The sequence below is a fragment of the Eucyclogobius newberryi genome, unplaced genomic scaffold (assembly GCF_026437365.1).
Source record: "Eucyclogobius newberryi isolate DKJ021-1_F unplaced genomic scaffold, fEucNew1.0.hap1 SCAF_15, whole genome shotgun sequence".
Taxonomy (NCBI): Eukaryota; Metazoa; Chordata; class Actinopteri; order Gobiiformes; family Gobiidae; genus Eucyclogobius; species Eucyclogobius newberryi.
Genome location: NW_027315779.1, coordinates 16370267 through 16397618, shown reverse-complemented (window position 1 = coordinate 16397618; position 27352 = coordinate 16370267). Strand labels below are relative to the sequence as shown.

At 39.9% G+C, this 27352-nt stretch overlaps 5 protein-coding genes across 8 annotated transcripts; 3 read left to right on the top strand and 2 right to left on the bottom strand.

The window, feature by feature from the left end:
• The first annotated feature begins 945 nt into the window (after nucleotides 1-945).
• Nucleotides 946-4948, top strand: LOC140360356 (claudin-15-like). Of its 2 annotated transcripts, none has more exons than XM_072445570.1 (5): nucleotides 946-1527; nucleotides 3764-3928; nucleotides 4387-4468; nucleotides 4538-4648; nucleotides 4725-4948. In XM_072445570.1, the coding sequence occupies exons 1-5, from the start codon at nucleotides 1311-1313 to the stop codon at nucleotides 4822-4824; spliced, it is 675 nt and encodes a 224-aa protein (XP_072301671.1). In that variant the 5' UTR covers nucleotides 946-1310; the 3' UTR covers nucleotides 4825-4948. The 2 variants fall into 2 exon arrangements, with proteins under 2 accessions (XP_072301671.1, XP_072301672.1); XM_072445571.1 differs by lacking the exon at nucleotides 946-1527 and adding an exon at nucleotides 2536-3124.
• An 843-nt stretch (nucleotides 4949-5791) lies between these two features.
• On the bottom strand, nucleotides 5792-7093 carry sat2b (spermidine/spermine N1-acetyltransferase family member 2b). Of its 2 annotated transcripts, none has more exons than XM_072445569.1 (6): nucleotides 6955-7093; nucleotides 6819-6870; nucleotides 6384-6464; nucleotides 6200-6301; nucleotides 6091-6131; nucleotides 5792-6024 (listed from the first exon to the last, which is right to left on the bottom strand). In XM_072445569.1, exons 1-6 carry the CDS (start codon nucleotides 7015-7017, stop codon nucleotides 5845-5847), a joined length of 519 nt encoding a protein of 172 aa, XP_072301670.1. In that variant the 5' UTR covers nucleotides 7018-7093; the 3' UTR covers nucleotides 5792-5844. The 2 variants fall into 2 exon arrangements, with proteins under 2 accessions (XP_072301670.1, XP_072301669.1); XM_072445568.1 differs by having other exon boundaries at nucleotides 5798-6024; nucleotides 6381-6464.
• A 191-nt stretch (nucleotides 7094-7284) lies between these two features.
• On the bottom strand, nucleotides 7285-13847 carry taf6 (TAF6 RNA polymerase II, TATA box binding protein (TBP)-associated factor). The gene is made up of 15 exons (XM_072446323.1): nucleotides 13629-13847; nucleotides 12999-13159; nucleotides 12833-12919; nucleotides 12553-12706; nucleotides 12418-12474; nucleotides 12220-12339; nucleotides 12012-12133; nucleotides 11835-11912; nucleotides 11638-11739; nucleotides 11376-11558; nucleotides 11160-11234; nucleotides 10960-11085; nucleotides 10704-10877; nucleotides 8035-8226; nucleotides 7285-7877 (listed from the first exon to the last, which is right to left on the bottom strand). Exons 2-15 carry the CDS (start codon nucleotides 13152-13154, stop codon nucleotides 7596-7598), a joined length of 1908 nt encoding a protein of 635 aa, XP_072302424.1. The 5' UTR covers nucleotides 13155-13159; nucleotides 13629-13847; the 3' UTR covers nucleotides 7285-7595.
• A 118-nt stretch (nucleotides 13848-13965) lies between these two features.
• Nucleotides 13966-16659, top strand: mrps31 (mitochondrial ribosomal protein S31). Of its 2 annotated transcripts, XM_072446325.1 has the most exons (7): nucleotides 13976-14231; nucleotides 15024-15479; nucleotides 15566-15718; nucleotides 15794-15937; nucleotides 16000-16070; nucleotides 16151-16291; nucleotides 16363-16659. In XM_072446325.1, the coding sequence occupies exons 1-7, from the start codon at nucleotides 14119-14121 to the stop codon at nucleotides 16596-16598; spliced, it is 1314 nt and encodes a 437-aa protein (XP_072302426.1). In that variant the 5' UTR covers nucleotides 13976-14118; the 3' UTR covers nucleotides 16599-16659. The 2 variants fall into 2 exon arrangements, with proteins under 2 accessions (XP_072302425.1, XP_072302426.1); XM_072446324.1 differs by having other exon boundaries at nucleotides 13966-14231; nucleotides 15566-15937.
• A 717-nt stretch (nucleotides 16660-17376) lies between these two features.
• On the top strand, nucleotides 17377-27135 carry LOC140360875 (forkhead box protein O1-B-like). Its single transcript, XM_072446322.1, has 3 exons — nucleotides 17377-18131; nucleotides 24996-25187; nucleotides 25563-27135. The coding sequence occupies exons 1-3, from the start codon at nucleotides 17517-17519 to the stop codon at nucleotides 26613-26615; spliced, it is 1860 nt and encodes a 619-aa protein (XP_072302423.1). The 5' UTR covers nucleotides 17377-17516; the 3' UTR covers nucleotides 26616-27135.
• The last annotated feature ends 217 nt before the right edge of the window (nucleotides 27136-27352 follow it).

The following is a 27352-nucleotide window of genomic DNA, read 5'->3' as shown; positions in this document are numbered from 1 at the left end:
CATTGACTGTTCAAACTCCTGCTAAATGGCCTTATTTAAACTGTGTTTTACAGAAATATTACTCCATCATGATGCACAGCCAGTTTAGGTAGGGATTAGTCATAAAGAACACTTTTGTTTCGGTCACAAATTTATAAAAAAGCTTAACCCATTATTTTACCTCACTTCACCTTAACGTCTCTAAGTCAGAAGTCAAATGCGAGAATAAACGAACGCTCCCTTGAAACACGGGTCAATGCGGACACAAGCAATTCAATCAAATACTTCAGGTCACACAGGGAAGGGCCAAGAAATAAAATATTAACATGTTGATCTATGATCCAAAGCAGCAATGTTCGTATCCTTTTAGCAGAGTATATGGCAGTACTTTGTTCCCGATCATTGGCTGCTGAAAGATTTCGATAAGAAAGCAATAATACCAGTCATAAATGTCCGACACCTAACTTTACCTTTAAATGCACAGATGGGATATGCCAAAGGAATATGATATTCAAATTATATTTAGACTTAATGTACAGCAAATGACTTAATATGGGTGTGTCCTGCTGCTTGGCCTCTCTCCATTTAAAAACTCTACTGTACTATGTCAATACTATTTCAAAAGACAAATATATACCATTTTCAATGGCTGCAATGTGTCCACATTCACACGTTAATACTTAACCAATGTTAAAATAGACAACTTTTTCACACGTACATAAATCATTCCTCTATTGTCTATATAGTATTCTGATTAGAATTTGCTTCTGGAAATGAGAATAACTTTGCAAACCTTACACGCTAGCACCAATGCCCAAGACAGGAGAGATTTTAGTATTATAGATTTTGAAATAAAAATACTTACTATACTTTGCATCGTCAAATTTGGATAGTTATTTTTTTATTAGAACTAGATCGTATCAATTATAAAAATATTTGCAAAAGGGGCTAAATGTAATTTGTTAAAATTATCTAAATGACTCTTTTTATTGCCCTTCAAACCATGTGAATAAAGGTTGTGAGAAGTGCCTAATCATATGTATGAGCTGAAACAAACAGTCAAAGTAAAAAAAAAAAGATCAACGTATGCCTGCATTTCTATGGTAACAAACTGGCCATGTGAAATGTCGTCAATTTTGGGCGGGAATAGCGGTCTTATAATGTAGGTACAGCCGACAAATCAATTAGTCTGGGAGCCTGAGAAAAAAAGAGTCAGTTCTCACACTCCCAAAATGTTTATCAGATGCACTAGTGGCTAATAGAGCTCCTGCACTGGAATTTCTCTATTTATTCTTTACATTTTTTCAGATTATTTATCAATAGTTTTTAATATGATGGATATTGTTGAGGTTGTAGCACTTTTCCTTGGCTTTGGTAGCTGGATTTTAGTCTTTGTTTCATTGGAAAATCAGTACTGGAGAGAGTCCACTCAAGATGGCAGTGTCATTGTAACGTCCACCGTCTACGAGAACCTGTGGATGTCTTGTGCAAGTGACTCCACAGGGCTGTACAACTGCAGGGACTTTCCTTCACTTTTTGCTCTGCCAGGTATGTCTCCTTCTTGACTTATTCTAACTAGGTTTTCTATCTCTTAAAACAACTAAAATATAAGAGACAAATTTGAAATATGTTTAAAATGTGTTTGGCAAGAGCCGGGACATAATGTTTAAAATGTCTTGCTTTCCTGTTGATGATACAGATGTGTAAAAGCTGAGTGTGCATTTTCTGAGGGATTTATTGTATACAGTTTAAATGAACTCAACAGGATTTTCTGGTTGGACACACTTGATTCTTGTCCTAAAGACTAGAACATTAAGTTAATTTAATTTAATTGACCTTTATTTAACCTTGAAAGGCCCACGGGGATGCAGCAACAATATAAAACAAGTGAAGTGCATTGTAAATATTAAAAAGCAATTGCACAGAACAATAATATGCAAAAACACCACAGAGTAATGTAATCACTGCATATGTTTACTGGCACACCAAAATCTGAATATGACCTGATTTCAGAACCCTTGAGATCATTTAAATGACATGCAAACTGCAACATTAGGTCAGAAGGAACATGATTTTGGATTGAAATTGGATTGTTTCATCATATTTTGCTGGTTACATGTCATTTAAATAATCTTATATCTTCAAAATATGGTAATAATCAGATTTTGAGTGTGCACGTGAACATAGCCACTGTTGTAAATGTAACAGTGGCTATGTTTATTACATGCAACATTAAATACAGTATTTCACTAGTGATTCGGTATTGAAACTTTTTATAGAAGGCAACATAATAAATACAATGAATTAATTAAAATAAATAAATAAAAATGTAAAGGTAAGGATTGTGATGCATTACATGCTCATTACCATCAGTCATTGTTTGACTGAGGATTTGTCTTATGGCATATTTCATTGGGCCTTATTGAGTAAAGGTAGAATAATAGGTACATAGAGAGGCTGTGAGAGGCAAATGGTTTCATCAGTGAAGCTGGTCATCTGCAGGTCAGCCACGCTGCAGTCTCACTGTGGACATTTCCACAGGTGCAATGAGGAGCACACGAGACCTGCACCTCATCAATAAGTCTTTGATAACGTTGACTCAGTGTTCAAAGCAGGTGTCGGGATGTGACTAATGACTCTGGGTCTATAGACGTCAGTATGAAGGTTGGACTTTTCTGTTTTCTCTGAAGATAAGCAAACATTTGTCACCTTTAAAGAGGCTGAGAAGAAAGGAGAATAATGGGGGAAATCATAAGTTGGCATCAATCACTGATGTCAGCCCTTCTGAGCCTTTCTGAGGTGCTGTTGGGGATGAGAGAAACACTTCGACACTGAACTGCCAAACTAATAGCTGTAAGATCGAATTGCCAAGGAAAGGCGGTTTAATTCTGTAAAAAAAATTTACCTAGATTTCGAAATTAGGTAAAAATGAATGCCATAACGGAGGCGTTTGCCTTTTTCCTTGGCTTTCTGGCCTGGTTGATGGTTGGAATTGCTCTGCCTAATCGATACTGGAGAGTGTCCACAGTGGATGGTAATGTGATCACCACATCCACCATCTATGAGAACCTCTGGATGTCCTGTGCCACAGACTCGACAGGAGTGCACAACTGCCGTGACTTTCCATCATTACTGGCCCTGAGTGGTATGTGCTTCAATGATTTATGCTTTTATTCATTTATTCATTGCTACTAATCAGGCTTAGAGCCAAAGCTTTTGGTGGAACATGAGTTAATGTGATTTAGAGAGATCTGAAATATTCAGACTTCTGTTGTCATGTTGTCAACAAAGTAGAAATAAATATTGGGGTTTGAGCTGATATTGTGCACAGTGTAATTCATAATACCTGTTGTTGTTGTTGTTGTTGTTGTTGTTGTTAGCCCTGTTACCATTAGTTGTCCAGTTGTAGACCAAGGAACTGGGTCTTCCCATAGTGCCTTTACGTCCAGCTCAGTGGATGCTGCTTTGAATAAGCAGTGCCCTATTCCTAATAATAATAATAGCTGTAATAGATCATAAACATCTGATAAGATTGAACAATGAGAAACCAGGTTATCTCGTAAGGTTATTACTGAGTATATCAAAGAACTCTCTTATCAACAGCCATTATATTTTATAAGATTGTATTGTAATACAAGGATTATGTTTTTGTAAAAAGTGAGTACAATTGCAATTGTACACAAGGTACTGTTATGTGCTTTAAGAAATATTACTTTCCCAATGGTACTTTGAAATGGTTAAATCAAACCTGACCTTTACCTGCTCCCGGTGTGTTTGTGTGCAGGGTACATCCAGGCCTCGCGGGCTCTCATGATCGCTGCCATTGTTTTTGGGACATTTGGTCTTGTGGCAACTCTGGTTGGGATGCAGTGCTCTAAAATTGGAGGAGAAAATGTTGTCTTAAAAGGAAGAATTGCTGCAATAGGAGGAGTGTTTTTTCTATTACAAGGTAAATAAGAAAAATAAACATATCATTCTATTTGGTGATGGATTAGTTGGACACATAGCAAAGTTTCATCAACAATTTTATCTTTAATAAAAGTTTTATTTCCCCTTTTGACTTTGGTCTCAACCGATGTAACAACTCTGTGTTTACAGAAGCTATCAGTGAATGAGTCACTTTTTCATAGGGCTATCAAGTGACACAAAAGCCTGGACTGACCCATGTTTACATTGGTCTATTGTTTTTAAAACTGCATTATATACATTTAACAAATACACATTCATCTAATAGGAGTTGTTTGACTGTTGATAAAAAAGTGTAAACCCCAAACGCATGTTAACTGTGTTGTTTACATCATTGATCTAAGTTGTCTTGTTGCTAAACGGCAGAGAATAAAACACAGCTCACCATGTTTGCCAATCGTGTACTGAAAAGTCACTCCTTTGTGTTTTCTCATGTCTTAGGAATTTGCACCTTGATTGCTGTTTCCTGGTATGCAGCCAACATCACACAGGAGTTTTTTGACCAGTTTTATCCAGGGACAAAGTAAGTAATCATAATGTAGAATACAATGTAGAAAAACACTAGACCACATCAGCATCTCTCACTGGTCAGGTATGAGATTGGAGAGGGCCTGTACATTGGTTGGGCTTCAGCAACACTGGCCATTTGTGGAGGGGCGTGTCTCCTGTTTTCATGCAAAGGAAAGACAACGGATGAAAAAGTGTAAGTGAGCTCTTAAAAGTGTCTGTAATCCTTGCAAGAAACCACTGATCTTAAATGTTGTCATCTTGGATTACAGGCTTTATCGGTACCAGCCATCGTCCAGAAATCATGTCTTTTCAGTTCTGCCACCATCTCAGCAGGCTCCCAGCAACTATGGAAGAAACGCATATGTTTAAATGCAATCTACAGCTCATCTTGAGATGTATATAAGATCATATGCATAGGTAAATTTGATAAATAAAAAAACTCCAATCAAGCAGAAATTTGATTTATTTAGAAGAAACTACAGTAATGTAATATAAAAAAATACTCTATGTCTTTTCATGTCTTGTCTGAACCATGTACCCTTGTTTTTTATATTGTGGGATTTTTTTTAAATGTATACTTATTTTGTGTGTGTGAGACTGTCATAAACAGTTACTGGAGTTAATGACAAATAACAGACATTAGACATCCGCACCTACGTTACAGCTAAGAAACTGAGATTTTTTTTATCTGTTAGTGTAAGTTGATATAGCCTGTAATTCATAATTGAGCCCTTCCTGTGTGTATGGTACAAACAGCCACATTCTTGTGCTGACGTCCCATAGCGGCTTCCCCTCTGTATTATTACACTTCAATTCACGAAAGAAGTACAGTATAATACTAGCTGTCTTAACGGCAGCAGAGAGACTTTCAGTATGCAGACAGAAGAATCCTTTTAAGTTTTCTAGAGAGGAATGGCTACTTGAGCTTTAAGCAGAAAGAATACATAGCACTCGTTCCAAAAATGTAAGAGAAACTTCAACTCCTACTTCTCCCTTCTCTTTCCTCATCATAATCCCTCTTTATTTCTCTCCTTGTCCTTCTCTTGCCTCATATCTGGGCTGGGTATGGGAGCATATGCAAATGCACTTTATAAATATACAGAAAATCAATAAATAAATGATCACAAACACCTATAACTCATAGTTTGACTGGCGGGAGGGGACAGGGCTGACATTGTGCATCAGCTGATTTGAGCTTCAAACTCACTAACATATTACTCAGAGCATCAAACACACTGTTTTTGATTCTTTTTCTAAGGCTAATGTTGCTTGTGAATGATAAATCAACACTACTTTAACCATGTATTACAATTATGAGTTTATTATCAAGCAAAAAACAGACAGATATAAGACCTTAATCACTTTAAAAGGTCAGATCTAGTCTTTAAGTTAATCTTTAGGAGCTTCCTTCACCAAGTTATCAAGACTTAAACCATCAAAACGTATGAAGTGCCATCCTTCGCTGTCGGTGAGGTCCTGAGCGCCCTTAGCTGCGTAGAAATCTCGGGCTGGGGAGTTCCAGTCTAAAACCGCCAGCTGCAGACGGACACATCGCTTCTCTTTTGCGACCTGGGACAAAAACAATAAATAAGATCAACCAATTGATCCACAAGCTGGTTTAAGAGTTTAGGTTACCTTTGCAACTTTGCTCATCAAGCCTTTGCCAACGCCATTACCTTTGAAATAGAACATCAATAAGAAAATGCATAATTGTCTGTACTTATGATCTTGCCATGATTTTCACCTCTGAACTCTGGCATCACATAGAGGTCTTCCAGGAAAACTGTTGGCCCTTTCCATGTGCTGTAAGTGAAAAAGTAAAGCGCATATCCAACTACTGTGAGGCCTGCAATTCAAATACAGACACATTTATAATTGTACGTTGCAATTTTAGAAAGGAATTGTTTTGAATGAAAAACATAAACCACATTTAGAGTTGTGCTCATCAGACATTTCAGCAATCAGACATTCAAAAAATGGATTGGGACAGAAACCATCACGTTCCAGTTCTGAAATGTAAATAAAACATTGATTAGAAGATATTAAGTAGTAAGACCACTTTAAAAATAAAATGAATAAATTACACTTGTTTTACGCTATCTGACAACACACATTAAAGTGTACATTTACATAGTTGAATGTACGTTTGACTGACAAAACAATGTTCTAGGGTGTAATTTACATTTGAAGAGTTATGTGGATGGGATTGTGTGGAGTGGACTCCTTCAGCCCATGTTTAGAAAACAGTACTACTTCCCAAATACTGGGAATAAATCATCTGGAGGCGTAAAACTGGTTTAAGGATAATTTACGGTATTTCTGTCGGTAACGTTAGTCATTTAGGAAAAGCAACGTCAAGATACCTTCGACAGAAATGTTTACTTGGTCAGGCATCTTTTCAAAAACAGCCAACTCCTGCAAAGAACAAATACATGTTGTAATGCAATTCACACTTATAGCGCGCTATAAATTTGACTAAAAGTAAAAATATGCATTTACCATGATCATTCGTGCAATGTCTTTGCAGTCTTCCTTTCTTGCAGCTCGTATTTTATAATTCATGTTTGTTTACTTATAACGCAGTATCTATGAACTCAGTAGATCCAAGTTTGACTAGGTGCTTTTAATCTGCACGTTCCTGCACTAAACACATGAGGGATATGACGTCCGGGGTCGAGGGTTTTTTAACACGCAAGTCATTCTGGGAGTTGTAGTATCATGTTGTGCAGTCTTTTCAGAAGATTATTTACAGGTCCACTTTTAAATCCGGCCTTTACCAAGTGCGACTCAGAAATGACACATGAATAACCTTTGTCTTCCGTCATAAGATAAAAATAGAAAAATATTTTATTGCATAAAATACTCGTACTCACACTGTAATCACTGTTTAGACATGATACTGATATACAAATAAAAAATGCACGACAGTCGTTCACGAAAAGATGTAATTTATACAAAACAGATTTATTCTGGAGTAAAAAACAAACATTAAATCTATAATATACGAAGAGATCATATAGATTAGTTTCCACCGGACATTATTGTATTTACAATTTTGTCAATATTCAGAGTGTCCATCAAGGGTTTTGAGATAGTTTTGTGTGTCCAGCTGCACCAATGTCTTAAAATGTTAAAATGTGTCAGTGTGGTGACTGCGTGCTTGCTCCAGGCGAGTCGGACCGGTTGATCCCAGGATCTAAAGATGAGGAAATAGAAGTTGGTAGCACAGTGCTTTTAGTCTCCAATGAAGAAGAGGCAGATGTCGGTAACGACACAACAATGTATTTCTGCATAGGCCTAGATGCAGTCAATGCAGACCCACTTCCAGACTCTAGTTTTACTAAAGGCTGCAAGGTAGATGAGGCGCTGGGAACAGTGCTGGTGACTGGAGAGGCTGATTGAGAAGAGCTGAGGGTGATCACCTAAAAGAAAAAATGAAAATTGTTTTTAATTTGCCGAACAGTCTTGTTTACTTTAATATCAGACAGGATGAGTGTGAAGACAGTGGAGTCAGACCTGAAAGGCCCCCATTTTAAAAATGTATAAAAACAGAACAATTTAATCGTCAAATCATTGTACCTGCTGAGTAGAGGCAGCTCCTGCACTGGTGGCCATCACAATGTACTTTGTGGCAGGTGGAGAAGGCTGAGAAGGCGTCCCGGGACGAGGCGACATCAACGTTAGGGAACTTGGAACCTTGATGATACTGGGAGTTCGAGCTCCTGTCGATCCACTTAACCCGCTTTGAGACACGGAGAGAGTTGGCCGAGGCTACTCAGACAGAAACAGGAAGGCAAGATTTATTAAATGAGTTATTTGAGCTCAGACCCCTGCAGAAGACATTGCCATGATGGCTGTGACAGGTTAGATGTATGTTAGGAGATGTCTTCCCCCGGGGCCTGGAGGCTAGTGGTGGTAAGAGATGACAAGGAGTGTAGAGGGGACAATGAGTGTATAAGATATTCCTTTATTGTCCACACATGGGGAAATTTCGTTGTTGCAACGCAGGTAGATAGAGGAAAAGGACAGATAACTTATAGGAAGTTCAAAAAACACTCTTATAAACAAAAACTCCTATAGACAGAAACCTCTCATTTCTTAATAAGGAATGGAGGGGAAAAATAAAGATAAAATAAACACTCTATTTACATCAGTTATATGCACATGAATGTGACATAATTGCGTGTGAGTACAACAGTAATTGCACATGAATATGACGGTATTGCACATGATTAAGTCAGTATTGCAAGTGATCAGGGCTAGCAGTGTTTGTTATAAAGTCTGACAGCAGCAGGAGGGAAAGACCTGCGAAATCTCTCCTCACACAGCGAGGGTGGATCAGTCTCTCACTGAAGCTGCTCTCCAGCGCGGACAGAGTGTCCTGCAGGGGGTGAGACTCATGGTCCAGCATAGACGTGAACCTAGCCAGGACCCTTCTGTCCCCCACCTCCTGCACCGAGTCCAGAGCGCAGCCCAGGACGAAGCTGGACTTCTTGATGACTTTGTCCAGCTTCTTCCTCTCCCTCTCTGTGATGCTGCTGCTCCAGCAGGCCACACCGTACAGGAGGGCTGATGCCACCACAGAGTCGTAGAAGGTCTTCAGAAGTGGCCCTGTCACTCCAAAAGACCCGAGTCTCCTCAGCAGGTAGAGCCGACTCTGGCTCTTCCTGTACAGTGCGTCTGTGTTATGAGTCCAGTCCAGTTTGTGGTTCATCTGAACACCCAGGTACTTGTATGAGTCCACTCTCTCAATGTCCCTTCCCTGGATGTTCACTGGTGAGGGGGCAGTGGGGTAGCGTCGTAGAAGTCCACCACCATCTCCTTGGTCTTTCCCGCGTTGATGAGGAGGTGGTTCCGCTGACACCAGTCCACAAAGTCCTGCGCCAGTCCTCTGTACTCCGCATCATCGTCGTGCGTGATGAGTCCTCCACTCCGATGCCAGGCCGGTATGCAAACTGCAGCGGGTCCATGGCTGAGCTCACGGTGGAGCGGAGGTGGTCCAGGACCAGCCGCTCCAGTGTCTTCAGCAGATGGGACGCGAGAGCCACCGGCCTGAAGCTGTTGAAGTCTTTGGGGCGCGGTGTCTTAGGCACAGGTACCAGACAGGAGGTCTTCCAGACCTGTGGTACCACCCTCAGCTTCAGGCTTATGTTGAAGACATGCTCCATAACTCCACACAGTTCATATGCGCAGGACTTGAGGAGCCTGGGGCTGATGCCGTCAGGTCCTGCTGCCTTCCTTACTTTAATCCTCTTCAGCTCTCTCCTCACCTGTGCTGCTGTGACAGCCAGTGGTTGGCAGGGGGACTGTGTGCTGGGGGGATGGGTGAGTTCAGGTGAAGTGGGGAGCTGATGGTCCAGAGCGGAGAAGTGAAGAGGAACGAATGCAGGCCATTGTCCAGCTGTGGAAGAGGGAGCATGCAGCTGTGCAGGGGGAGGGGTGGGCGATTGATCAAATCCCAGGAAGTGAGAATTTAGCTCATTCACCCACTGTAGGTCCCCCTCTGTCTGGGCAGGGGGTACTTTGAAGCCTGAGATGGTTTTCAGGCTCCTCCACACTCCCTGAATGTTCTTCAGCAGCTGCTCCTCCATCCTCCTCTTGTAGCCAGCTTCCGCCAGCCTGAGCTTTCTCCTCAGCTCCTTCTGCACAGTCCTCAGTCCACAGTCTTCAAGGCTCTCTTCTTCTCCTTCAGCAGAGCCTTCAGTTCACGGTTAATCCACGGCTTGTTGTTTGGAAAACACTGCACTGTCCGGGAGGGAACAGTGTTCTCAAAACAGAAGTTTATGTAGTCCGTGATGCACTCTGTGATGGTGCTGATGTCCTCCCATGTGTGTCATAAAGCTCAGTCCAGACAGTGGTGCTGAAGCAGTCCCTCAGAGCCTACTCGCTCTCAGCAGACCACCTCCTCACCACACGGGGCACCACAGGCCTGCGCACGATGGGTTCATACACAAGCCTCAGATGTACAAGGTTGTGGTCCGAGCTCCATGGGGCACAGCGTAGACAAATATTGGGTGAGGAAACAGAGAGTTTAAATAGGATAAGAGCGAGTGCGGATTGGATGCACGGGAAATGCGCTGAGCCGCAGAGGAGTAATACGGGTGCTTTGATGGAAGCTGCAGAGCAGGTGAGCTCTGGTGGGATGGACATCCAGGCTGAATTTACGCTTAGCTCCATTACAAATATGGTCCAGAATTTCACACATTGTATTATTTTTCTACACGTGCAAATTTAAGAAGTGTACTAACCTGTGTGATCGTTAACGTGGTTCTGTTGACCTGCTGTGCCTGGAGTGCTGCCTGGTTTCTAGCCTTCATTACATGGGAGCAAAGCATTGGTCCAAGGTAACCGTACTCCACACGATACTGTTCCAAATTATCAGGTTGAGGACGGATCTTTGCAATAACGCTGGCACAGTGTTTCTTAAAAGGAAGACACAATATTATATTAAGAAAGATTATACAATTATATATTAAAACAAAAAGTTGTATCCCAGCCAATTACCAGTAAAAGGCTTTGAACATGATCAGCTCCGATTTTATCAATATTGGAAATCACTGGCCCTTCCATCACAGCTTTGATGCGAGCACCCTCTACAGCAAGCCGAGGAAGAATAAGTGTCTTTATCACCTACAAAGAGAAAAAACAAGTATTTTGTCAATACATCTGCAAACAACCAACAAGGGACATGCAATAATACTCACATCAGTACCCAATTCCGCCAGTCCAGCAATGCAGCCATATCGTGTTGTCCACTGGGTTTTATCATCTAGCAAACTCTGGAAGATGCCATTCATCATAAAAATCAAACAATATTTGTCCATCATTCATTTTTCTTTCAACTTTTATCAAGGTCTGTTTTTAACCTATAAACAAACACAAAAAATATATCTAGTTTCAATGTGTAGCTCTATTTTTACCTTTGTAAATGTCTTTGTGATCCGAGATTGGATATTGTTTGTCGTTGTACTAAATGTTTTACAGCTTTGGGCCATTAGTCGAGCAGCAAAGTCTCGTAGCGCCCAGTGGTTGTCAACATCAGGTCGCAAACACAACTGCTTACTCACAATACAGGTCACAACAGCTGGAATGAGCTCATGCAACTACAACCAGAAAATGTACAGAAAATATCTCATTAATAAGGTAAAACAATTTGCATTTAGTATATGACACTTTACTTACATATTTCTCCAAGTACAGGGTAGGGTTGTCCATTAGAGCTTTGACCATTCTCATCAGATAAATGAGGAGAGCCAAGTTGTTCTGTACCACATTTACACGGACCTTTAAAGACATTGGAATGGTCAGACATTTCCGAGGGTACCTTTTACTAAGCAATAGAAAATAATTAACTGAAGACGGAATGAAGACACTCTTACCCCTTCAGAAATAAATGTGCTAAATCTTGGAAGCATCTGATACAAGCCAGGATCAGTTGCAATACTCTGTAATGCTTCCTGGACAAAGATAAAGCAGCGTACAAGAGTAACATTTCTTAGCATGCTGACCAGGAAACTCAATAAACAATATAAGCGTGTGATGATAAAAGAACTTACAGCTCTCTTTGCTTCACAGGAGCCAACACAAGCTTCTGTAATTTCTTTGTAGTAGAGCTGCTGCTCCACTGAGAGCTCGTGGGTGCTGCGTGGCTTCAGCCTGATCAGACCCTTCTCTTTTCCTTGAAATTGATCAATAAAATTATAATATTATATATTTAACACCGGATACAACATTTCAACCAATCAAATATAGTTTCTGACCGACCTTTGCCATCGGCAGTTGTTCCGCCATGGCCCTTTCCCTGAATAGTGCCATCCTCTTCCTGACCAGGCTTGACAACTTTGAGAGGTTCTGTTGATTCTGTCTTTTGCTGCTCTTTTGATGCTAATGACATTCATATTAATATTAAATATCAACAGTGAATTAGGAGTCCAAACAGGCTGCCTTGTTATCAGTACTTACCAGGCGGTGGATTTTCTGGAATTGATGGCTGCATCCCTTCAATACTTAACCAGTGAGCTGGATAAAACAATAAAACAAATGTTAACTAAACACATAAACACACACTTTAGTAATTGTTATGCGTTTATGCATTACCTTTTAGGGAAACATCAAGTGGAACTCTGGGAAGTGGCGTGTTGATTATGTCACTGAGATCAACTTCCTTTTCTTCATAAAAATGTAGCTCCCTTCCACCACCACTTGCAAAACGAAAAGGAATAAACTCTTGGGACTGAAACCCATATAATGGCTGTGGAGAAATCAAAGAGTAAAATGTATTTATTTATATATATATATATATATATTTTTTTTTTTTAAGGACATTTGAAACATACAATGTCTAACCATTAAAACAGTGATGTTTTCTTTTTTTTACCTCAACATTCTTGAGCTTAAGGGCATTATCTATATCACTGGTGGTTAGTTTCCGTCTTTTTCCATGATGCATAAACTTGAGTGCATCCTATAATAAGAAAAGGTTGTACATTTGTCGTAATTAAACACGTCATAAAATGTATATGATGTGATATGACGTAATTTACTTGTGCAATTTCTTTTATCCTGTAGCTGACTTCTTCGCTCAGGGCTACACAGCTGTCCTCCTGGAGCTGCCCCACACCAACAGACTCAGCCATGGCTTTCATAGACTCTGTGGGAAGACTGACTGAACATTGCTTCTGCCGCCGTTCCTCTGCCATTTTCACTATCAGAGAAAGAAAGCAACAATGAGCATCTCCACATTGCAATCACACATTGGCTTGCACAGTGATGCAGAAACTAAATGAGTAAAAAGAGTTGCAATATTATTTATAACTTATATTATAGTTAATTATATAGTAGTTAATAATCATATCTAATGGCCATTGTTCGTGGAATCATTCAAATTTTGAAAATGCATTGAACAAAATCTAAACAGGCTGAAAATATGCACTCATGCGTTACCGCCGCCACTATAAACAAACCCATTCAGTAAGAGCGGGCTTGTCAGTCTGAGGGAAAAAGGTTGCAACAAAGATAGAACAACCACACCAGCCTTACAAATTAGTTTGTAGTATTCAATGCACCACATCGTTGAACTGATTTTAAATATAAGTAATTTATTGTCAATAAATCATATTTTAAAGTAAGTTAGCTTCACTGCTAGAAAGCTAGTAGCTTCCCGTTACACTTACCTGTTTCAAGTTGCGCTTTAATTGCTGTTAATCCGGAACGCGAACAAACAGAGACATTTGCTGTTAAGATGTCACAACCTGTTTGCTTTGCAGAGCCAAAAAATAACAATGAACTTCCATAGCATCTTATTTTAAGCAAAGAAATTGTCGGACACTGGGGACAACTCTGTTCTGAATCAGCGCCTGTGAGCAGTCGCCATTTTGAGTTCCGGTTGAAATATCGCGAGGAAACCAAAGGGAACGGGAAGACATTAAAGAACACCAATTTACAATTTACATCTGATAAAATGAATGCCACATATAGACTTGATTTGGGAGTTAACGCCAATATAGATGCAATCTACTGATTATTAATTTTATAAACGTTTATCTGCTTATTTTGTTGATTTTGGGGCCGGAACTAAAGACGGATTGAATAGTCCGCCGGTTACTTTATACAGTCGGAAACGTTGTGACTTGACGTCGTGGAAGGGCATTTCAAGAAGTAAACATGTATAAAGGCATTTTACGACATGTGTTCTTAGGTCCCAACACATCGGCTGGATTCTCTGATGTTTTTGCTTTGGCGTTTAAATGTGACAAATCATCAACGGCAAATTTTAGGTGAGTTTTCAAGCTCTGGAGAATGACCTGAGGTTATTCTTAAGCCATTACATGCTTGCAGTTGTTTTATTTGACAAGTCATAATTTATAAGAATAACAGGAGTAGCACCGAAGAGACCTATAGATATGGTTGTCGGAAGGTTTGTTTTTATTTGCCGTAATAGTGCAAATTTGTACTCAAGTAAGGGAATCTAATTATTAGTCTTTTTTGCCTTTGCAAATCAAAAGAAATCAATCAATACTCTTACTCACTCAGTTATAACATGTCTTATGCCCAGTACATCGGTTGGGATTAGTTTGAAGAATTTAAAAGTAAATTGTCCCTAGTGTTGTATTACCGCCAAACTTTATTCCTCTTTGTCTTTGTCGTATTCTTTAGAAGTTCTTCTTCCATTGCTTTGGTGTTAGTGATGATAAACGTAATAAAGTGATGGTAAACGTAATAAAGTGAGAGCAGACTTAACTTTACATGGCTAAAAAAGTACAGCTGCCAAACCGGTACACATGAAAAATACTTTTTCAGAATGCTAGTTAGTAGTTATTTTAACGTAATGTAAAGTATGTTTGATCAATATTTTACAGATAATTGGAAAAATGTAATATTTTGATCTTAGTTGGTTAAACAACAATTTGCAGATTCTTTGAGTCTCTGGTCAATTATACATGTTTAAAAACTTGCTATTTAAAAAGATAATTACTTTAAAAATGTACTCAATTACAGTAATGTGAGTATTTGTAATTAGTTACTTTCCACCCCTGGTTATTTGTTGTTGAACTACTGCTTTATTTCAGATTGATAAACACTACGGGTGTTAAAGGTCTCCGAACATGTTCAGCTCACTTTTGTGACAAGACAGAAGCTCCTCCAAATGCACAAGTTAAGATCAAATCTTCAGAAAACACATCTGAGGTGGACATTGAAAGAAATTCAACTGTAGGGACGGCTAATGAAACGTCTCAGCTGGAAGTGAATTCAACATCATTAACAGCAGATGAGGAAATTACTACACAGTCTCATGGTATAAGTCAACCAGATGCTGTGGAGCCTGCAATAGCGAAAGCCAGGAGTGGAAAGGAGAGTCTCCTGGACCTACTTGGTGCAATGAAAGTAGAAGTAACTAACAAGAGGAAACTAAAAAGTCTGAAAGGAAGACCAGATACTTTTTCCACAACAAAACCTAGATTGACCCCCATGGAGAGCACAATTAGTATGTTTCAGAATGCTACAGTGAAAACTACACAGCAGAGGTAAGAATGAGAATGATACAGTGATTTCGGTGCATATTTCATCCATTAAAGCTCTTTTGTCCATTATTAAATGTTTTATTTTGTAGTGAAACTCTGGCTCCAGACCTCGTTGCCGCTGCATCTGCTGCAGCTTCCACTTTGTCTAATCCCAGCCAGGCAGAGTCTGAACTCCTCCTGCAACTGCGCCAGCATGAAACTATTACAGAGGCACAAAAGAAAGGAGATGTGAACAATATTGGGTTGGTTGAGTTAAGATTACTCGCATACTACTTAAAAATGCAGTTTAACATACTTTCATACATGTGCATTGACAGGATAATCATAGCAGAAATGAAAATAGGAAAGAATCCAAATCGATCTAATGCACAAGCGGCAAATCAGATAAGGTTTGACGATGATGGCCGAGGATACACACAGGAACGAGGAATCACTGGTGAACTGGATAGTGTTCGAAAAAGGTATTTTAAATTAAGTAATTTTTTGTTATTACATGTGTCTTAGTTTTATTCTGTTTTATTAGGAGAAATCTGTTTACAGCAAAGAAATTGAACATTTTCTCTCCTTCAGAAGTAACTTCTTTGCCCACAGTTGGTAATGTCCAATTCACTTTTAAATGTAATTATTCAGTAAATATGATATTTCAAATCTTATAACAAACTCTTATATTTTAGCACAAACAACTTTATGGGATGTGGATTATGCAGACCAATTATCCACAGTGACCAATCATATGCCTCGTAATGGTTTTGAGGAAATGATCCAGTGGACTCAACAAGGGAAAATGTGGCAATATCCTATTGACAATGATATTGGTAAGTAATGTAATTCATTCTTTTTATTATGAATGTAAAATTAAATGTACTTAACTTGTTGTAATCCAAAGGCCTTGAAGAGGAAGCTAGTGTACCCTTTCATGAGCATATCTTCTTGGAGAAACACTTAGAAGAGGGCTTCCCACGTCAGGGGCCTATTCGTCACTTCATGGAGCTTGTGGTTGCTGGTTTGTCCAGAAACCCACACCAAACTATCCAGCAGAAGAAGGAGCACATCTTCTGGTTTAAAGAATATTTCTGTCAAAAAGAAGAAGTGCTCAAGGAGGATGATGTTTATCTCAATTAAAAGTGGAGGATGTACAAAAAACAAAAGCAAACCACAATAATACTGTATCACTGTTGACAATTATTTTTGTGATTTCATCTAGTTAACTATTAAAACAATAATTTAAAGGAGAGGACATGATGAAAAACATACTTTTTTATATTGTGATACTAATGGTACATATCTCTTGGCATGAATCTAGTGCGTTCATATTTGATTGTTGGTGGTTGTTGAAGATGGCACACAACCATTTGCCCAATTTTTCAAACTGGCAGCCTTGCCACCTGGAGTGTTGTGAATGGATAATGCAATAGACAATATTACTCAATTACTCAAATTTGTGATTATTATCTTAACATCTATTGAGTTCTTTATACTTGCCAGTTCCAACTAGTGCCAGTAGGGGAAGCATTGGGTGGTACTTTCAAGGTCCATCTAGTAAATTAGAGCTTTATAGTAGAATAATAGCATTTGGTCAGGCTTATCCTTTGTATCAAGTTTGAAACGCTGCTTTAGATACGATGCATGTAAACAAAGATTTAAACAATCTTAATATATTAAAACAATTAACAATTGAAATGATAACCGAATTCGTAATTATTTAGTGTATATGTTAAAATCCATTAAAACGTCTTTTTTGTTTTTAAAACAAACATTATTTTTAAAGTATAATTTTAAAGTAAAATATATCATTTTTGGGAGACATGGGGTACGCACCCAATCGAACAACAGTGGTATCCTCAGATGTCGTACTCTGTAATCAGACAGTGAAGGCACCAGACTCCAGAGTTGAAGGATGGTGTGAACTTGTAGAGAGTTCAGAACCGGTGTTGCATGACAACCTTTGAGTTCAGTTTAGAGCTGCCGGACTGAACTCATCACTGTTTAATCGGGGTTTTGAAAATAAGAACAGTTAAGTTTTCTATAGCATGTGCTGATATGGCTGAAGGACCACCAGGACCCACTCAGTCGGTGGACACAGACGCAGACTTCGAGCCTCTTTCTCGCCCACGGTCCTGTACGTGGCCCCTGCGTAGACCGGAGCAACTCCAGGACCCCGGGAGCTCCAGCACGTCCTCCCCGGCTCCGTCACTGGCCCAGGAGAGTAACGGAGAGTACATCAGCAACCTCGCGTTATTAGAGGAAGATTATGGCGAATACACGGAGCAGAAATCACCTGTGCCCTGCGATGAATACCAGGGGAGTTGCATCCTTCATCACCACCACCACCACCATCATCCCCCTCCTCCTCCTCCTCCTCAGCAGCAGCAGCAGCAGCAGCAGCAGCAGCTTTTGGGCCCGCATGTTCAGGCACAGCAACAAGTGCCCGCTCCCGGAGCACCTTTGGGGGCCCCCTGCAGCGTCAGCCAGAGGAAAAGCTGTTCATCCCGCCGTAATGCCTGGGGGAATATGTCGTACGCTGACCTCATCACCAAGGCCATAGAAAGCTCACCTGAGAAGAGGCTGACCCTTTCGCAGATTTATGACTGGATGGTCAAAAGTGTGCCCTACTTCAATGACAAAGGGGACAGCAACAGCTCCGCAGGATGGAAGGTGAGTGCCCAGTCCAATACAGACTATTACTGAGTGAATTATATGAGGAAAACTTGAAAAGAATAATTGGTGATGCCAAAGTAATATTAGCTTTATGTGCATTATTGTTATTTTGCCCTTTTCATTTTGAATCTGCACCCCTCCATTGAGCCTAAGAATAAGAAAGCACCAACATTCAGTTCACACTACTTGCTTCCTGCCTGTTTTTTAATCCCAGGTAATGCTCTGACTCACCTCAATCACTTCTATTATTGCTTACACTTAGCCTGTATGTTAATGCACTCACATGAAATAGATTGACCTGCAGAGTAAACTTTGTATCAGACATACTCCCCTCAGTGTGAGAGGACAATGTCAGACATCCTCCATTCCTGAGCCGTGTGCTCATATCTTTGTCCCTATCTTCAGTTTCCTCTGCGGATGCTGTAGTCAGAGGAATCTGCTCTGAGTCCAATCGCTTCCTCTTTGACCTTTCAGGCCTTTAATGCAGGGCTATGGCTAAGGTAAATTCCCTTTACATAGGTTCCAATAAATACTTGATTTATTAGGCCATGTTTATATGTATAGGCCTGTTCTATTCTTTTCTGACACAAATACATGGTGCAACTCAGTTCACTTATTTGGCCTCACAATTTTTGATGTATGTAATTTGACATTTGTTGCTGTTATTGTAGCCATGATTTGTTTTGTATCTACAGATCTTCAAGGGATGTAACACACCAACCATTTTTTTCTAAGTCAAAGCACATATTATCAAAATATCCCAAGATCTGCTTGTCTGTGCACAGTCTTGTAGCTCAAGATTTTGTCCTATTTTAAATACTCTATGAATTATGAATTCATGAAATATACTATGAATACTAACTAAAATGCAAATATATTGATTGCTGAGATGATTAATTCATTTAGCAAATTCTAAATGAACTCTGTTTTTATCAGCACTGGCATGCTCCGTGGTCTTTTGAACCCTCTTAAAGTTATTTTTACCCTTTCCTGTTAAAAAACATCACAGTTGCTCCACAATGAACTGTGATGCATTTCCTGCTCCGTGGATGGAAAACAGTGCCATGAGTTAACACACTCCACCCTCCACACCAGGGTCAGCCTTGGAAAATGAGCGCGCCAATAGAAAGTGTTTGTCCCAGTAATTGTTTTATTTCCAGAGTGCTTAAGTAAATATTGCTTAAAAGAGTTTATGCTGTATTATGTTTTAGGTGCCACAGCCTTAGCTAAGTTGAGCGAGTACATTGAGAGTGAGGGCCTGATGGAGAGAAATGACTTTGAACCTTCATGATTACAAAGCTCCACATTAGAAACTGGCAGTGGGCGAAGGGTGAGATCAGGGCACGCTTCCTGTGTCTGTCACTCCATGGCATGAAAAAGGTTTGGAGGATGTTTTTGAAAGTATGGCATCTTAGATCTTAAAAGTGTTGGCTTAAGGAACCCATCCCAAAGGGAGGAGTACCATAGTTTCCCCAAAGACTAGATCTTCTGTTAGTGGTGAACGGCAACAGGAAAATATGAGCCCAGGGGGTAATGCTGAAATGGTCAAGACATGGCAACTCTATGCTTTGCATTTTAGTGCATGTTCAATGCATTGCTAAACAAAATTATATACTATTACGATATATTGCTTGGATCTTAGTTTCGGTTGCTCAACTGGTCCATTTGAACAAACACATGAGTTCACAGCGTTAGTAAATGTCACCCATATGTAATGAGCATGTCATTTACTGAATCCTGTCATGAGCATTGTTATGGACTTGACAGACTAAATGAAAGATGGAACAATATCTTTCTGGGTTTCAAATGTATCATGTGAAACTTTACTTTGCACTAGTGGGATCTCTGAGCTGTTTTGGGTTGACTAATTAACTATAAGCGTTTTATTCTGCTAGGTTATTTAAAACTGCTTTATGTTTATTGATTCATTAATAATGTGTTATTGTTACATGCCTAATTGTAGTACCATATTCAGTCTAATTAGCAAGGATTTGCATGATTTATTTATATTTACTGTAATTGCGTAATGTCAAAAGATATAATCATACTTAGTAATACCTAAATGTGTTCATGTAATAAATTACCTCTGTAAACCTTACTTGGGGACACAGATCTATAGAGAGCAAGTGAGAAGAAAGGAACGGATAACTGCCAACTTTTTTGTGTGAGGATCACAAGGTTAAAGAGGAGGGAGGCCTGAACTTAAGAGGCCCACCGGGAGCTTGAAGTAACCCCATGGAGAAAGGAAGGCTCGGGGCAGGGGCTTTCTGAAGTGAGCGAGCATGTCCCGAGGGGAGTAGGAGTAGGGAGCAGTCAGCTGATGGGCCAGACGGGCTGTATACAGTCTGCAGATACACATGTGTGAGCCACTGGAATCTGTGGCATGTGGCTCAATGCATTGTTCTCTGGGCTCAGTAGTAATAACCCCCTACCAACGCTCACAAAGACATGATCATGCAGACTTCAAAACCATTATGCAAAACACGAGAAACAACGAGGAAGTAATCCCTCCTTGTTTCTTTTGGTGTCTTTAAAGGAATAGCTGATTTATTCAAGCTTTGGAGTGGATCAAAGTTTCTGCTCACGTATGATCACGCTTATTTTTTGACTAGTTTGGTTGGTTTGACATTATGATTAAGGTTAGGATCAGAAAGACAGTATAATAGTCAGCAAAGCGTGAAAATGTAACTCATTTCTCCCGTTTGTTTATCACATCCCTGTTGGAAAACACCTCATCTCTGGCCTTTATTTCCTTCATGGGCCATTGTAGAAGTGGGTCATCGCCACTGCGTTAATTCAACTCAACTCGAAAGTTCTTCTTGTCATTTTAGAACCTCAGATGTCACAGTCATCCTGAGGAGGCAGGAAGACAAGGGCAGGAAGTGGCTTGTCCTTTTACTGTAATCTCAGCAAGCTCTCATGCAGTGCACTATATGACTATACGTATCTGCACTGACTTACAATATCAAAGTTCTTCCATCACCCTAAATTATGAGGTCCTCTGCAGGCTAAAGTCTATTTTTACAAGTTTATTTTGATATTCCAAGTTTAAAAATGACTTGTTATCTATGTTATACTTTACATTGTATAGAACTTAACAAACCAGTCTTTGAAAAAACATGACAAAGTGTGTAGTACTCACAGGAAAATACTGTGGTTTGGGAAAGTCCTACAGTTCAAAAGTATTGGACAAAGATGACCAAAGCACTCTAGATTGTTTTCCCCAAAACTCCTACCACGGACACAATAAATGTGGCATACAGTACTTCTGGAGGCAGGAAAAAGGACCATCACAAAGAAATGTATGACACAAACTGAGCCAACCATCAAGGACTGGACTGAAATCATAATGGACTTACGCAAAATGTAAAAAATTACATTCTGACTTCATTTGAAATTGGACAAATTCGAAGTATGTTGGACTAAACGTTTACCACTATGTTTGAAAAAAAGAAGACAAAATATTATTTTGATATTAAACTTCTACAGAAAATACCCAGCCAATAAGCATGACACAGAGCTGACCCTAAAGAAGTCGCTTACAGTGGAAGAGATAAGCATACTTCCTTATTTTATAGTAAGGGCTGTTTGACGGATGACCTATTGTTCTACTTGGCATCACATTGACGTTAGAAGTGATGTGGAAGCTGGAAGCAGTTGGATGTATTTTTGTAAGTCTTCACTGGTTTACATGGCAGGTGGTGCTAAAGTCTGTCTCAGGAGGGGCAGTACAGTTTGGTGTTTGTGTCTCGTGCCATTGGACCATGTACAGTTTGTTGTGGACCACTTTCTCTAATGGCTGCACCTGTCTCCTCCTCTGGCCCTTGTTTGTTGACTTTCTCTGTGACCGTTACAACCAGCTTCATGCTTCACTAACCAGGAACTAGCAGCTGTGCCACTCTTAATTGTTCTGAAGTCTGGGAGGAGGAGTTGGCCTCTTTGCAAAAGCAACATGTTGTGGAAGCATTGACATATTATTTTCATATGAATGTAATCAAAATGTATTTATTTTATTCTTAGTTTATGTTTCCCACAAATTCTGGATCAAGACTAGATAGCGATCCCTACAATATTTAGACAATATTATGTCAATCCAACAGAAATGTGTCTTTAAACATTTCTGTCAAGTGAATCACAAAAGCATTTAAAAACTATAAACATTATACTTGATATTCTAAATTCAAACCGACATTCACAACATTATCTAAATGTTGGTATATTGCCCATCTCTACCACTCATCACCTGTTTCCTTGCTATTAGAGAAAGTTTTCCTTTTGTCCATAGACTAACTATTTACTTACATGAAATTGTGAAATTGTGAAAACCTTCAATGACCCGTATGTTTCCTCTAGAGGTTTCACGCTATCAAAGTGTTTGAGAAGTTGAGCTTAATTCAGAGACTTTATTAAAGGCTTGCTGTGTCTGAAGTAGTGATGTGTGCAAGGGGGCACCTCATGCATTACTGAAGCTGGGGTGGCTTTGTTCCCTTTGGACTGAGGTGTGGTCTGTCCCAGACAAGGATTATCCCAGGCCAGTCCCGGACCGCTGATTTATTGTGGTCCAGAATCAAAGGATACATTTGCATATTTTAGATCTCATTAGAATAAAAGTTTTGGAGCTCAAGTTAGAAGTTCTGATTTCGCTCTACAAGTTATTCATTTCATAATGTCCCCTAATTATTGTGAACACAAAAACTAAATAACTAAAGTCACTAAATAAATAAGAAGCATTTTCCTGCTTGTCAAAACTCATGTGACAGATACCCTCTGATAGTTGAAGCTTCTGAGGTAGCACATAAATCCCTTTAATGCTTGGCAACCATTCCGAGCCCATTATATGCATGTACTTTTAAAGCACAAAGTGAATATTCTCTATGTAGGCAACTCATTGACCCTGGTTGGAAGCTGAAAACGGCTCCTCTGTGCCGCCCAATGCATGTTCGAACTCTGTAACCTCCCCCATGTTCTCATACATACACAGACCACCACAGACACTCAGGCAATCAGGCTTCACTGTCTGCACTCAACACAACGAAGAGACATTCAAGCCAAAGTCTGTTGTAAAATATGTAGTGAGTTTTTATAGTCGTTTAATCTGTGTATTAATCACACGCCTGCCTAGTTTATCAGTGATCACTCCAGTAAGGGTTTCCAATACAAAAAACACTATTCAAATCAGGTATTGCTGCATTGTAGGTGAACCGCTGTTGTGATTTTAAATTTGGGCATTACAAAAATGAATTGAATTGAATAACATGCAAACTAAATCATGTGAATATAAAGGTGCACTGTGGGGTCTGTCATTATTGCTCTGTCTGGAATGTTCCACAGACATACCTAGTATTCATTTGAGGGGGTTTTATTGTGTGTAATTTTTCTTATTGCTCACAGATCTGACCTTTAACTTGGGTTTTTTGATACGTTTAATGCTATGATGTGGTACTTACTAGACAAAGCAAACATCTCCATGACAAGCAGGGAGCAGACCATCCACCAGAAGAGTTACACAGTGCGAGAGATGTCAAGTCCATCACAAACAGAGGGTTGTTGTTTTGGGGATATGCTAAATTACATCCTCTATATTTTGTGCTAGACTTGAACCTAAACTAAGACAATTGTTGACTTGTTATCGAGACAATGCCAACAATTATCAAGATTTTGTCACCCTCTCCCACATAGGGCACATTAAGTTCAGCACTCTAAAAACACTGGAATATGAATACGTCCGTTGCGTGTGATGTTTTAAAAATTCCCGACAGAATTGTGTGGTGAGGGACATCTGGCTTCGCTAACGGCGGGCTCTTAAAGGGGATTTCCACGACACCAGTAAATTGTATCTTGTGGTCTGATAGTACCCAGCATGCACTTGTCTGATTATGACCATGGGCTATGGCTGTGCTGCAAGAGGGTCTTTCTTCACCTCTCAACCAATCTGTGTTTTTCTTCCTGTGAATGGGACTACAGCAGGCGCCCCCATGTCCATTTGAGATTTGAAAACATGCCTTAGGAAAAATGGACTGAATACAGATTGAGTATTGTACGTGTTAGTTTAGGGATACAAATATTTACAGTTCTAGGGTTAACCCACATTTCCTTGTTTCTGCCCAGTTTAATGCAAACTGACCAGGTATATAAAAACACTAAATCACAGTATTAGAGAACACAGAGTTTGCCCCACATGCTTACCATGAATACATCAACAATAACACAATGCAAGTATAATGATAGGATTTAGGACTCAATAGTGATGGCTTAAAGTATCACCAAAGCTGCAATTCTTGTGGGATTTTTTGTCATCAGTCATCGACCAAGGTCTAAGGAAGGCTCATGATTGTTGGTTAACATGTAACTTACTGAGGTCATATTAGGTCTGGGGTCATGTTGTAAAATGACTGTGCTTAGTATTTTGTTTTATTAGGAATAAACCATTGTTACAGTAAGCTCATTAAAGGGGATTTGTTTTTAACTGGATTCTGGTAAGCCTGGTTCACTCAGGCTTATCTTTTTCACTAATATTTATTTAGTGCAAATGACACCTCAGGTCTGGAATATGGGATCAGTCCAGCCTGCGTCAATGGTGAGCACAGAGGGGGAGTGGAACAGCTTCGCTCGACAAAATATTATGAGAGTAGGATATCGACATGTGCAGACATCCTGTTCATCTGTTGCCTTCACTCTCTAATACAGTGTGAAAAATGTCCATATTATGAGTTTACTAATCATACACATAACATGGTGGGTATTGGTAAAGCTTGTAATAAAGAAGAGGTCAAGCTAGACGTCAATAGCTCCCGAAAGGAAAAGCCAAAGGGAAACATTATTTATCTGCTCAATAAATAACTTTTTGATTTTTCTTTGCAGAACTCCATCAGACACAACCTGTCATTACACAGTCGCTTTGTGCGCATCCAGAACGAGGGCACAGGGAAAAGCTCCTGGTGGATGATGAATCCTGAGGGAGGAAAGAACGGGAAGTCACCACGACGCAGAGCCGCCTCCATGGACAACAACAGCAAGTTCACCAAGAGCCGAGGACGCGCCACCAAGAAGAAGGTATCACCTGGACTCATTTACTAACTTCTTAATTTTAAGTCAATAAATGTATATAGTTCTCTCGAGGCATATTAGGCATTGTTTACTCAGAAGCAATCATATTCTTCTACTCATTCAAGCAGATATGTACTATGACCTTACTCAACTGCACTGTCTAAGAAGCAGTTCAAACTATTTTAAATTACTCTTCGATGACATCTAGTGACATCTTCTTCAACTACTTCTGCTGGCAAAGAAGAAATCATAATACAATACCTGCACTTATCTTATGTTCTTGTACTTTTAGTTACATACTAATCATTTAAACAAATTGTTATTCTCTTAAAAGCGATTTCTAACTGTTGACATTGTTGTGTTACTTGTTGTGTTTGTCAGATGGCAGTGGCTGACCTGGTTGACAGTAGTTCCCACAGCCCGTCTCCTCAGTACTCACATTGGCTCGGAAGCCCTCACTCTCAGAGCACTGAAGACCTGGACGCCTGGAGCACCTTTAGGAACAGAACCAGCTCTGACGCCAGCACCCTGAGCGGCCGCAGATCCCCTTTCGCCTCTGAACAGGATGAGGTGTGTGAGCCAGACTTACACATGGGTTACTCAGTGGGGCCAAAGTTGACCGCCACCCTGCCCAGACTGTCTGAGGTGACGGGGTCCATAGCTCAAAGAGGATCAGAAAATGTCATGGAGAATCTCTTTGACAACCTCAACCTCTTGCCGCCCCAAAATTCCCCAGTGGCGACCGACACAGCGCTTACTTCAAATGGCGCCATGCATCAGAATAGCCCGTTCACTTCCTCCCACCATAAGGGCATGTACAACCAGGTGAAGATGACCCCACTACTCTCTGTTCACATGCAGACAAACAAGGCTAGTTTTGTGGGTTACGAGAAAGGTTATAACTGCCTTCCTGTCCCAAAAGACCTACTATTATCAGACGGTGAAGTGACAAGGGGCTCTCTGATAAGGACTGGTGGCGCGTTGGCCCCGTACAACAGCCAAAGTCTTTTAAATCCGCGCAATAAGGTTAAAATGCTGCCTCCCTCTCAGTCAATTCCACCACTGTCTCTCCAAAGCCCCCTGCCCTCACGAGAATTGAATAGCTGCAACATGATACCACTCACAAGTTTGACTAGTCGTCCAGGGCCCCCTTCTCGGCTGTCCCACATAACACACGGCAATAATTTTATGGTCTCGAGCAGTGGTAATGGCTACGCTGAGCTGATGCTGGTGCATCCCCGCGCGCGTCACCAGGAGAGGCTTCCCAGTGACCTCGATAACATGTCCATAGAGAGGTTTGAGTGTGATATGGAGTCAGTTCTACATGATACACTGATGGATGGGGGAGCGCTGGATTTTAACTTTGAACCAGCAGGGGCGCAGGGCTTTCCACCCAGAGGGAAAAACACTGTGCACAGCTGGGTGTCGGGCTAGGGCTTTGCTGTGGTCTAGTGGTGTCTCATGATCTCCAGTGAGAAAGTATGGAGAAGCAATGCCACCAGCAATGTCTTTCAAATGTATTCCATTCCTGTATTCAAGGGATATAGTTTTACAATTTTAAATGCCAAATTAACATCCTCCATTTATCCATATTTGATAAGGCAATGTGACAAGTTCAAGACATTTTCATTTAGTTCAAATGAGTTTGTCCGCAGTTTCTTTATATAGTCTATGTGCAAACAACAGTCCAAAGTCTTTGTACATTGAATTACGAAATATTACCAATAGTTTAATGTTTTATCAAAGTCTTTTAACTTCAATGACATTTGGAGAATAAGCATGTGCACAGTTGTGAATTGTCAATATATTTTTAGTGCTCTGCTTTTGTATATGAAGGTTTGTTTGCATTTTGAATTGAAGTATTTTACTGTGTACTTTTGCCATAATGAATTGTTTACATACGTTTGTTCAAAGTGTCTATAAATGTTTAAACACATACCTCAGAAATGCTGAGTTATTGGGAATGTTTGGCCATACTGGACTAACTGTGTACATTGTGTTGTAATCAATATTAAACTTTGTCATGTTACAGATTTTTTCAGTCATATCTTTTATATTTCTATGTATGTTTAGTTCATAAATGTATGAGTTGTGGCTTGTAAATTATACTTCAACATCTAAAAATACACCTTTTACCTTTGTCATCACAGTTTATAGGTGACTCTGTTATC